Raw genomic sequence first — 13,123 nt, 5'->3', positions numbered from 1 at the left:
TGTCGTCGCTTCTTCCCTGACGTCAGAGCGCCAGGGGTATAAAAGAACCAGCTGACGCCATTTTCTTCAGTCTTTCTTGCCGCGCGGTGCCCGAAGCAGAAGCAGTTCACAAGTGCCGGTCGGCCAGCTGCTGAAATTACGAAAATTTTGCAACCGAAGTCTTCTTGAAAGCCAAGTACCCCGTTGGGGAAACTTTTCTTGCCTCAGACCGATGTCAGACAAAGTTAATAATTGTATTTCTTGTGGGAAGCAAATACCGCATAAGGATTTTCATTCCCTCTGCATTCCTTGCTTAGGCCCAGACCACGACGTCTCGGTCTGTTGTTTTTGTGCTACATTCAACAAACGCACCATTAAGCGTCGGGCGAGTTCGCCCAGCACTATTTTGGCAAAAAATTTAACTATATTATGTCGTCGGATACTCCGACTCCAGTTTTGTCTAAAAAATGCAAAGATAAGGACCGACACACGAGGTCCGCAGCCTCTACCGACACCACGCCAAAACCAACTACAGGTGGTCCGGTTCTCAGCGAGGCGCCTACGCAGCCCCTGCCTACCAACGACACTTCATTGGCGGTGTCTTCTGTGCCCGAGGTCGCAGGCTCCTCGGCCCACACCCCGACTACAGATACCGAAGCCACTCTTGGTGGTGAATCTCAAAATGTAGACAGGTCTGCCTCCTCTCAAGTTGTCTTCAGACCTTCCTCTTCTTTTTCTATCAAGGCTTTCACTAAGTCTAAAGCAGCCATGCATTCTAAGAGACAAGCTCCACAGGGCCCTTCTCCAGGCCCCATGCCTAAAAAACAGATGCTTAAAATGGCTGAGGATTTGATTACTCTTATCAGGGGTTCTCAACCCCCCCGGACAAAAGGCCCAGAGTGGAGGAAGAATCCCCCTCCTCTGACCAGGCCTCCATTATTTCAGAGCACTCTGATGAACAGGAACATTCTTACTCCCCTTTTGAAGATTCTGATGCTGAGGAGTCCATTCCCTCTGTCTCCCCCCCAGAGGATTACTTATTTGGGGAAACCTTGCATACCTTAAGGGAACACTTCCACTGGGAAGGCCAAGAGTACTCAGATTCCAAGAAAAGGCTTAGGGATTTTCTCTTGCTACCCCAGCACAGGCCTCTGGCTATACCTCCTGTCTTAGACATACTAGATGATGTGTACTCGGAGGCCTGCCTTAACCCGGATTCTTTACCTCCAGCCCCAGTCAAGCCTGACAGGTACTACCGGGTTCCTGACTCGCACCAATTTTTATACAAAAGCCATGCAGCTGACCCAGAAACTATCTCACAGGGCCCCAAAGGAATTAAGGCCTCCACTGCTAAAAACCCATTACCTTCCGAAAGAGATTCCAGATCCTTAGAAAGGTGGGGAAAAAAGGTATACACCTCGGCCACCTTAACCATGAGGGCATTAAACTGCCAGTTCTATATGCTAAAGTACCAACAGTTTCTGTTATCACAGTTGAGAAGTAAAATGTCACAACCTGAACAACCAGACTTGAAGGAGTTGCAGGATTTGATGCATAGTGCAGAACAAGTGGGTAAACATACCTTACAATGTGGTTTTGATGCTCTAGAGGCCTCATGTAGAGCTGCTGTTACAGGATCAGTCATACGTAGACATGCCTGGCTCAAGGAGCAAACCTTACCAGATCATGTCAAAGCTAAATTACTAGATGCCCCTCTGCAAAAGGATGTATTATTTGGTGTTAAAGCTGAGGAGGTATTAAAGAAAATGGAGGAAAAGGCTAAATCAATGCAAACAGTGAAAGATTTTCTACAGGTACAACCTCCACGTTTCAGTAGAAATTGGCCTTCCAAAATTGGTCCTTTCCAGCCACGGACAGACCCCAAAGAGGTAGATACAGGCGCCGAGGGCAGAGGGCTATCTCAAGGATCATTTAGAGGCAGACAATGGCAAGCTCCTACACAAAGAGGTGGTGAGGATAGTTCGCAGCCATTCAGAAATCAAGCCCAATGACTTTCCCTTTGCATGCCAAGCAAGGCTCAAATGGCAGCACCCTTAGGTGGAAAACTGGCATTATTTTCAAAAAATTGGCATATTGTCACAAACGACAAATGGATCCTGGACATTATAAACAGAGGCTACAGATTCCATTTTCACACCCTTCCAAAAATGAGAGGCATGCCAAACCTGCCACACAATCAAAGGGCAGAGGCACAAAGACAAATTTCAGATCTCATGGACATGAAAGCTATTCAAGAGGTACCTACTCACGAACAAGGTCAAGGTTTTTATTCCAGACTATTCCCGGTACCAAGGAAGGGAAAAGATTGGAGACCTATTTTGGACCTATCCATCCTAAACACATTTTTACTCGTACCAAAATTCAAGATGCTCACATTACAGCAACTTCTTCCCATGCTGGGCAAGGAGTCTTGGCTGGTAACATTGGACCTCAAGGAGGCATACCTGCATGTCCCAATCAGACAAAATTGCAGAAGATACCTCAGATTTCTTGCAGGTTCAACCCATTATCAATTCTCTGCATTGCCCTTTGGCTTATCTACTGCCCAGAGTATTCATGAAATGCCTGGCATCAGTAATTGCCTACTGCAGACTTCAAGGGATACAATTATACCCATATTTGGATGATTGCCTGATCCAAGCGGACAGCAAGCACATACTTCTGAAACATCTGGCTTTTGTAATAATGTTGTTGAATTCTCTGGGATACACAGTCAACAAAAAGAAATCAAGGCTAATACCCTCTCAGAAAATAATTTTCCTGGGTGCCAACTTGGACACAAACACCCAGATGGCCTACCTCACACCAGAGAAGCAAGGGCAACTAACTCAATACTTCAGAACACAAGCAAATTTCACCAGGCTGACTGCAAGGAAAATCCTGCAGGGTCTGGGTTTCATGGCATCTTGCATCCTACTAATCCCATGTGCAAAGCTGCATATGAGGAAATATCAATGGTACCTGAAAAACCTATGGTCTCAACACAGCCACAGTTTGGAAACAATAATACCACTAATTCCATGTCTTCAAAAGGAATTTCTGTGGTGGGCTCAAGCATGCCAAACAAACACAGGTCTCCCATTCTGCAAGCCTCAAGCAAATCAAGTCATCACAACAGATGCCTCAGACTAAGCCTGGGTGGCGCACATGACAGATCGGTGCATTCAGGGCAAATGGTCCCAAAAAGAAAAGCACCTTCACATCAATCAAAAGGAAATGCTAGCAGTAATAAATGCTATTATAGCTTTCAAAGACCTTCTGCATCCAGGTCAACTATTGATAAGGACAGACAACACCACAGTAATGTGGTATATAAACAAGCAGGGAGGAACCCATTCATACCCCCTATGCAGGCTGGCCATGTCACTTTGGAACATGGCTCTGGAATTACAAATCGAACTTCAAGCACAGTACTTGCCAGGCAAGGAAAACACGCTGGCAGACAACCTAAGCAGAAATATGACAGATCCACACGAATGGAAGTTGGATCCTCAAGTTTTTACAGAGATAATTCAAGCATGGGGAAGGACAGACATAGATCTCTTTACCTCCCACAAAAATCACCAATTGACAAAATTCTGCTCAAGGACTTTTCATCCACAGGCTTGGAGAGTGGACGCTCTCTCTTTCAGTTGGACAACAATGACAGTTTATGCCTTTCCACCTCTTCCTCTGCTGCCCAAAGTTCTATTAAAAACCAGAGCAGACAGACCAAAGATGATTCTCATTGCTCCAGACTGGCCAAGACAGCACTGGTACCCACTCCTGAGGAGCCTGACACATTCCCCTCCATGGACCCTACCTCTAATGCCTCTTCTTCTGACTCAGCACAGCTTCAAAACTCTTCACAGTCAGCTGAAAACACTCAATCTGGCCGCATGGAAGATTCCTTAACATCACAACAGACCCTACTCTCCAAGGAGGTGCAGGATGTCATTTTGGAGGCCAGAAGGCCGTCTACTAGAAAAGCTTACTCCGCAAAATGGAAACGGTTTTGTGCCTGGAATGAGAAAAAGGGCCAGAATCCTGGAAAACTGAATATACCTCAAATATTACAGTATCTAGCTGAGCTGCTAAGCAGTGGACTTTCATTCTCCTCCATCAAAATCCATGCCTCAGCCATTTCTGCAGAATACAACACTAATCCACCTTTATTCTCTCACCCCCTCTTAAGACAGTTCCTCAGAGGGGCTAAGAATATAAAACCCCCAAGGAAACAACCAATACCTGCTTGGGATCTCAATTTCATTCTAGAAAAGCTGACCTTGCCTCCTTTTGAGCCAGCTGCCTCAACAGATTTGCAATATTTGTCCTGGAAAACAGCTTTCCTTCTGGCTATCACCTCAGCTCGTAGGGTATTGGAACTACAAGCCCTCATGGCTGTGCAGCCTTTTATCATCTTCCATCAGGACAGAGTTTCCTTACAAACCAACCCATCCTTTATGCCAAAGGTGGTATCCAGGGTAGCTTTGAATCAGGCTATACACTTACCTACCTTCTACCCTAATCCTCAAAACAAAGGGGAGAGACTACTACATTCCTTGGACATCCACAGACAGCTGCGTTATTATTTGGACAGAACAAAGCCTTTCAGAAAATCAGAACAGCTCTTTCTGTCCTATGCTATAGGAGCTCAAGGGAAGCCAATTTCCAAACAGACTATCTCAAAATGGATAGCCCACTGCATACGCTTTTGTTACTCTTTTCATGGTAAAACTGTACCTGCAGGCATCAGATCTCACTCCACAAGGGCCACAGCTACCTCTGCAGCCTTCCTCAGAGGAGTTCCTACCAAAGATATTTTGGAAGCAGCCACTTGGAGTTCTGTGCATACCTTCTCCAAGCACTACCACCTACCATTATACTCCAAAACTAGAGCAGGCTTTGCCACTGCAGTCTTGCAGGGCATTCTGGCTCCTCCTAGTTCCACCTAGTGCCTACCACCCCTTTCTTAGCTTTGGGATTCTACCCATCTGTTATGACTGCAGCTGTATGCACGATGAACATAATACAGTTTTGTACCTACCATAAATGTAGATGTTCGAGTGCTAATACAGCTGCAGTCCAGGTTTCCCTCCCTCCTTCCCCTCTTGGGACAGGCCTATTGGCTAACACCTCTTCATACAACCTGATTGGGGTATTTTTTTATGGTGTATTTGCTTGCAACTACTGTATTTTGATTATATTGCATTGCTTTATTACACAAATTTATGTATTGCCTTCCTTCTGGGGGCACCTGACATCTGGGGCAAGAAAAACTGAAGAAAATGGCGTCGGCTGGTTCTTTTATACCCCTGGTGCTCTGACGTCAGGGAAGAAGCGATGACAACCGACGCCGGACCTAGACTTTGGAATTCGGCCGACTGAGGACCCGCCTGACGGCAGGAGAACCCATCTGTTATGACTGCAGCTGTATTAGCACTCGAACATCTACATTTATGGTAGGTACAAAACTGTACTTTTGTATGCTTGCAGCTTTTTACTTGGGTGCTTATGTCTTATGAGTTTTTAATTGTTTAAAATATTTTTGTGTATTTTTCTTTTTCTTTGAGCAGTCTTTAAATGTACAAGATGGGGGGACAGGGAGGACATTTATTTTTAGATGCTGTTAGTTTAGTTTAACTTTTGTGGTTAGCAGGGTAGAGAAAATGACGACTCTTATTATTTTAGGGACTGCTTTTGCAATGATTTGCATAAGCTTATTTTTCTTCAGTTTTTTTGTATTCTGTTTTTCCAGCAGCCAGGCTTATTTCTGTGGGCAGTGTCAGATTTATCACAGTTTTTATTTTGTTAGTATATGCACTTACTGATATTAGAAGGACAAGAATGTGCAGCAGGACCCTGTAACTGCTGAAAAATGAGGTTGAGACTGATTTAATGTAGTAGAAACCTCACTGTGTTTCAGTTCCTGCAAGAGTCTCACTGTCTATCACTAGAGATTTGCTATTATGGTGAGTACATCATGCAGTTTGTATTGCTTGTTTACATCATTAATCCATCACACTAGTAAGGGATTCCCCATTGTAATTATCAGTTTATTAATTTAACTGGCACTATAATAATAATGCAGCCATCTATTTAATATAATGTATTTGTAGTTATTTATATATAAGCAGGTCAAAGTAGAGAATCTAAAACAGAATGTTGGTCCATGCCTGGGATATTGAGAGGAAATGGCAATGTTGACTCGCCAGCCACCTTTCCAAGAGTTACTTGAAATTATGATATTTACTGGTCACCAAAATTACAACTGCTCACACCTAGCTTGAAGACTGATTAACTTCTGTCACGTTAGCAATTTTTGCCTGAAGAAACAAGATTGTTTACATTGCTTTTTCATTTTGAAGTCTTTTGACAGTTTGTCTAGATGATATTGTTCTATAGTTTTGAGAATATAATCATTCATATGTTCTTAGTTAGGTACTAGGCTACTGGCCCTTGGACCTGTATAAGCCTAGCCAAAAAGGTACCCTAGCTTTCGTCACCCACGAAAATTATTTTCCTGTGCCCCTGTCGAGCAGAGCTACAGAAGTGATCCCCGGTGTGAATTTCCTAGCTCCCATCCAGTCATCGAGATTTTTCTTGAAGAGTGCCAATGAGGAGCTTTGTTTGATATAGATAGTTTGTTCCAGAGTATGGGAAGTCTCTGGGTGAGAAATCTATCCCTCCAGCATGTTCTCTTTATTGTGGTGACAAGGTTTAGGTCCCTAAAGCGTGTAGCTTGGAGGGATTGGGATTTTGGAGCATGTCCAACAGCTCTGGATTTTGACATAGCTTTGTATGTTAGGCAGAGATCGCCTCTGAGTAGGTGATATGCGACAGAGTAAAGCTGGAGTTTTTTGAGATGGTCTGTGTAGGGCATCTGTTTGAGGCCGATAATCCTCTTTATGAGGTATTTCTGTGGCCTTTCTAGTTGTAGATGTCTTGTGAGGTACATACCAAAAGAGGCTTTGTACTCTATAATGGGTCTAATGAGTGATGAGTAGAGGGGAACAGTGTCCTCTTTTTTCCTGGATGAGAAACTTTTTGTGATGAGGTGTGCCACGTAGAAGGATTTCTTGACTACTGTGGTGATGTGATTATCAAAGGAGAGACTACTGTCTCCCAAGGTCTCTTATCACACTTTTGGTGTTAAGTAGACTACCCCCTATGTGGTAGTTTAAGGGTGCAGAGTTTTTACCAAAAGGGGTGACAATGCACGTTTTGGTATTGAGCTTGAGACCATGGCTTTGACACCAGGCCTCTGTCTCAGTGAGTTCCTTTTGTAGGATGTCCACATTGTTAGGAGTTTTGATTATGGCTCCAAGTTTGCAGTCATCTGCGAACTTCGTTAGCCAGAGACCTTCTGTGTTAGCCTGTACTTCTGAGAAGTAGATGCCAAACAGGAGAGGACCCAGGATTGAACCCTGTGGTACTCCACTTGTCACTGGTCTGAAGTTCATTCATTCATTCATTCATTCATTCATTCATTCATTCATTCATTCATTCATTCACATGCAAAGCTAAAGTAGTTTTACATACCTTAGAATAGTTTTTCTTTATCCATTTTTTGCCTGTCCATATACACTGATTGTCCGTTCTTGCATCATAGCCTATTTATTCCCTGTCAGAGGCAGAGTGATCACTGACTTGAGTGATGGCTGACTGGAGGGTACAGTCACCCAGGCAGTCATGAAGGTTGTGTTGTAGTCATCCATGAGCCCTCAGTCTTCTTGCAGCCAGTCCCCCCATTACATACCATCCAGACTAGCAGCCTAAAGAGCCTATATCACCACTGATCCTCTCCTTGCCTCATGCTGCCCCCACTGCCCGAGACCCTACAGTTAATCCTCATTACCAAAGATTGCCAGGGTGTTTCTATCCTTAACTCTGTCCATCAGCTGGCTGATGTGGGCACCCACATTGTTGTAAGAGACTATGCTGTGCTCCCCTTATTTTCTTGTTCCTACACATGCACTGAGAGCTACCATTACTGTCTTGGTCATACCATCTTCATGACCCCAGTTTCTACCCGTTAGGTGGCAGTTGGCTGGCTAGATCCTCCCCCTTAAGATGGGTAAGCCAGCACTGGCTGTCCTTTCACATCCCTCCCAATCTAGCTCTTTTAGCTTTTGAGCTGCTTGTTGAATTGTGCTCATTTGGGTCATAATCCGGGCTTTATTCCTGTATCTCACTTAGCTGAGTAACTTTAGAGGAGGTTTCATGTTGCTTTATGTGTTGATAATTTTAAATGTGACACCTGCATGATTTTGCTAGGAGTGTGCAAAAATTGCTAACTTGGTCCCTTTAAGCTTGACCCTTCCATTGTTACGGTGTGAGTTCATGCATGCCAGCTGCTAGCAACTCTGAGTTGAACCAGATGTCTAACTTAAATTGCAGATATTACAGCACTGATCTGTTTGCTTTTTAATTGGATTGCCTTTCTTTTTTGTTTTGCATTCTCATACACTTCAGTTTGCTGAACAACAGTCATCATGTAACTTCTTGTTGGGGGGAAAAAAAAGTCCCTTCAGCAGATTGGAAATGAAAGAGCATGTCTACCAAAGCTACTACATTAATGTCTTAGTTTTTCAAAAAACACTTAATTCAGAAATATTTTGGTATCTTACTTGTTCCAAGTTAAAATTTCAGACTTAAGGTACTGAAAAAGGTGTATATTTTCCTTATTTTTTAGACATAGGATTAAGAAGTGATTCTGTATGTGCCCGCCATTCATCCCTTCGGATTAAGTCATTTGATTCTTTGGGATCTCAACCTTCTCTGAGCAGATCATCAAAGCTTTTTCAAGGACAGTATCGAAGTCTGGTAAGTATGTGATGCTTGCAGAGTCATTTGACTGACCAAATATTTTTCAAAGCATACAACTAAATTGCATACTTATTTCTGTGTGCTAAGAGATATAGCTTTGGTATTTCTTAGTAGTCTTTTCTGTAGGGGATTTTAAAGTTATAAGCTTCTGACATATGTATTTCTTCTTCCTGCTGTTTGTCATTTTATTCATATGGCTGTGTTTACTGTAACAACCTTCACCTTGGGACTACCAGGTGTGGATCTTTGACATCTGCATCTGATTCAGGTTCTAGCAACTATAGATGTTCTTCGTGTTTCACTGTTGCAGTCATCACATTTGGGTTATCCCTGCCAGGGTAGCCCTTGGCCGGCCCGAAAACCAGAGGCTTAGTAATTCTACGTCGGTTGCTGTTGCTTCAGGACTGATGTCAAGTCGTCAGTAGTTATAAAGTAAGGCGGCCGATGCCATTACATCAGTCATTCTTCTAGGCTTATAAATGCCCTTGGGCAGATAGCCTAGTATGAACCTATGAACCTATTATTGCCGAGTAGCCCAAAGCAGAAGCAGTTTGCACGAGTGCCGGTGGGCCGCTACCTGAGTTTCATCTTCTGAATTGAAGCTGAAGTCATATAAAGCTAAGTACCCCATTGGGGATCCTTTTTTACTTGCTCTAACCGATGTCAGAAAAAGTTAACAATTGTCTCACCCGTGGAAAGCAAGTACCACACCAAGACTTTCATACTTACTGCCTCACTTGCTTAGGCGCAGGCCATGATGTCCCTCGCTGTCACTTTTGTGCTTTAACGCCAGTACTATGTGGTGTTGGGCCCATATTGTAGCTAGATATTTTCGCTTACAGTCCTCAAATTCTGATGTGGCTTTGGTAAGCCATCCGACAGCAGATCTTCCGAAAAAAACATAAATAGAAAGACAGAGACAGACTGCACAGGTCCAAACCTACCAACAATGCTTCCGTTAAGGTAGTCGTCAGTTCCCTGGTCCGCAGTGAGACGCTTTCGCAGCCCCTGATGCCCACTTCTGTGGATTCGCAGGCCGCTAACGAGGCCCTTTTGGAGTCTGGTATGCTGGAAAAGTCTTCGACTAAGGATCCTGCAGTTGTCTCACCCTCGGATGGGTCCGGAGCCGCTGAGCAGGCACTGGCTTCTGAGGAAGTACTTCACACTACCGATTCTCGTCACAAACTGATGACTTCTTTCACGTCTACCGTTCTTTCAAAAACTACCGAGTTTCTACGGCTCAGGGTACGAACTACACCCAAGAAACCGATGATCCAATCTCAGGCACCTGCTTCCTTGCCTCAGTCTTAAATGCTTAAAATGGCGGAAGACCTTATCATGCTGATCAGGGGAAGCCAAGCTACTCCTTCCAAAAGAAAAAGAGGTCTGCCCCCAGTAGTTTTGTCTGAACAGGAGTCTGATGACTCTGATGCATCTGAATATGAAGATATGCAACCCCTCTCTGCTTATGAGGATTTTGATGCAGAGGGATCCATTCCTTCAGCCTCTCCACCCGAGGGTTATTCCTTTGGGGAAACTCTTCATACCTTAAGGTAGCATTTCCAGTGGGAATGTCAGGGCTACCCTCAGTCTAAAAATAGACTCAGAGAATTCTTGGATCTTCCACAGCACAGATCCCTGACCATTTCCCCCATTCCTGCATGTTGTGGATGATGTTTTTCTGGTATCCAGTTTGACTACTGACACCCTCCCTCCTGCACCCAGAAAACTTGAGAGGTATTACAGAGTCCTTCACTTGCACAAATTTCTTTTTAAAAACCCTACTGCTGACCCTGAGATAATTTCACAGGGGCCCAAAGGAATTGAAGCAACCTCTGTTAAGAATCCCACCCCCCTGAGATAGGGATTCCCGAGCATTAAACAGATGGCGTAAAAAAGTATGCACCTCTGATACTCTTGCTATCAGAGCACTAAATTGCCAGTTCTGTATGCTAAAATTTCAGCAACATACCATGGAACTCCTCAACAAAGTGTCTTCCTTTCCTGCTTGTGCAGAATCTAAAGAGTTACAAGAGTTAATGCATTCTGCAAGTCAAGTGACTAAGCATACCTTACACTGTGGTTTTGACACCCTAGATGCTTCCTACAGGGCAGCAGTCACCGGCTCTGTCCTTAGAAGACATGCATGGCTTAAGGAACAGCCCTTGCCAGACCATGTTAAATCTAAATTATTGGATGCACCCTTGCACAAAGACAACTTATTTGACACTAAGGCAGAGGAGGTCTTAAAAAGATGGAAGAAAAAAGCTAAATCTATGCACAGTTAAGGATTTCCTACAGGTCCAGCCACCAAAGTTCAGCAGGCATTGCCCCTCCAAGCAATGGTCCTTTCCTGCTCCCACCAGGTCAGTTCAGCCCAGACCCTGAGGAAACAGACTACCCCCCCCCCCCAAGACAACAGCTACAGGGAATGCAGAGATCAAAGCAGTGGAATTCCTCCACTTCAAAACCAGGGAGTTCTAAGCCACACCCTCATGGTAAGAACTCACAGTGATTCTCCTCCCCCACCCCCCTCCCTCTGCCCATCTACACTTACCCCTAGGGAGAAAACTCTCCTTTCATGCAAGCACCTGGGCCTCCATTACCAACAACCGCTGGGTCCTCGACATAGTGTCCCAGGGATACAGATTTTCTTCCCATACTCTTCCAACCCCCAAAAGGTTCCAAGATCTACCTCCAAACCAGTGGGCAGAGGTGAAAAAGCAAGTCCTTTTTCTGCTCTCTATGAGGGCAATAGAGCACGTTCCTGCAGAACAGATAGGCCAAGGTTTCTACTCCAGACTATTTCTGGTACTCTGAAAAGAAGGCACCTGGCGTCCCATCCTCGATCTATCCATTCTAAACACCTTCCTCGTGATACCAAAATTCAAAATGCTCACCCTCCAGCAACTACTACCCATGCTCTCCAAGGATGCTTGGCTTAGCCACCTTAGACCTAAAAGAGGCTTACCTCCACATCCCTATCAGGAAATCATGCAGGAAATATCTACATTTCAGGGCAGGATCCATGCACTTTCAGTTCTCTGCACTTCCCTTTGGCTTATCTAGTGCTCCCAGAGTTTTCACAAACTGCCTCAGACAACTGCCTAATTCAGGAAGACAGTCAGGAAAAGCTGCTCAAGCACCTGGCCTTTGTAAAGTCCCTACTGACCCCCCTAGGGCACACTATCAATGAAAAGAAATCCAAACTAGTACCCATCCAAAGGATTATATTCATTGGAGCAAGTCTGGACACAGCATCCCAGATGGCATTCCTTAAACCAGAAACTTACCTAACAGCCTACTTCTCTCAACTAGCCACCAGACCCCAGTTATTTGCAAGGAAAATCCTTCAAGCTCTGGGGTTCATGGCATCTTGCATTCTACTCATTCCATATGCCAGACTGCATATGAGGAAACTTCAGTGGTACCTAAAAAGCCTTTGGTGTCAACACTGTCAAGACCTGGAAACTCTTATACCAATGATACCTTGCCTAAGGAAAGATTTTCTTTGATGGGCACCAGCATGCTCAACAAGGGACTACCTTTCTCACCACCCCCCCTGCTGCCCAGACCCTCACCACAGATGCATCAGACTATGCCTGGAGTACTCACCTGGACAGCAGGTGCATACAGGGCCACTGGTGCCCACAGCAAATCCATCTGCACATCAACCAGAAAGAGATGTTAGATGTTCATCGTGCATACAGCTGCAGTAATCACAGATGGGTTCTCTGCCGTCAGGCGGGTCCTCGGTCGACCGAATTCCAAAGTCTAGGTCCGGCATCGGTTGTTGTTGCTTTCTCTCCTGACGTCAGTGAGGCCGGAGTATATAAGACACAGCCGACGCCATGTTCTTCAGTCTTTTTTGCCGCGCGGTGCCCGAAGCAGAAGCAGTTCGCAAGTGCCGGTCGGTCAGCTCCAGAATTACGAAAAAATTGGAAACCGAAGTCTTCATTAAAGCTAAGTACCCCGTTGGGGAAACTTTTCTTGCCCCAGACCGATGTCAGAAAAAGTTAATAATTGTATTTCTTGTGGGAAGCAAATACCACATAAGGATTTCCATTCCCTTTGCATACCTTGTTTAGGCCCAGACCACGACGTCTCGGGCTGTCACTTTTGCGCTACTTTCAATAAACGCACTATTAAGCGTCGGGCGGAGTTCGCCCAACACTTTTTTGGTAAAGCCTTTGATTATAAAATGTCGTCGGAGACTCCGACTACCGTTTTGTCCAAAAAACGCAAGGACAAGGACCGACACGCGAGGCCCGCGGTCCCCACCGACACCATGCCAAAACAGGCTACACGTGGTCCG

At 44.8% G+C, this 13,123-nt stretch overlaps 1 protein-coding gene across 4 annotated transcripts in view; it reads left to right on the top strand.

Moving 5' to 3' along the window:
- Window positions 1-13,123, top strand: part of ARHGEF7 (Rho guanine nucleotide exchange factor 7) — a 2,881,265-nt gene that overhangs the window by 699,794 nt on the left and 2,168,348 nt on the right. For all 4 annotated transcript variants that reach the window (XM_044072654.1, XM_044072651.1, XM_044072652.1 and 1 more), the window contains one exon: window positions 8,675-8,805. In XM_044072654.1, coding sequence (XP_043928589.1) covers window positions 8,675-8,805 — 131 coding nt within the window. The remainder of the gene's footprint in view (window positions 1-8,674; window positions 8,806-13,123) is intronic.

The sequence above is a fragment of the Protopterus annectens genome, chromosome 5.part0 (assembly GCF_019279795.1).
Source record: "Protopterus annectens isolate FY-2018-M chromosome 5.part0, PAN1.0, whole genome shotgun sequence".
Taxonomy (NCBI): Eukaryota; Metazoa; Chordata; order Ceratodontiformes; family Protopteridae; genus Protopterus; species Protopterus annectens.
The sequence above is the reverse complement of the archived record's forward strand: the minus strand, read 5'-3'. Positions and strand labels throughout refer to the sequence as shown.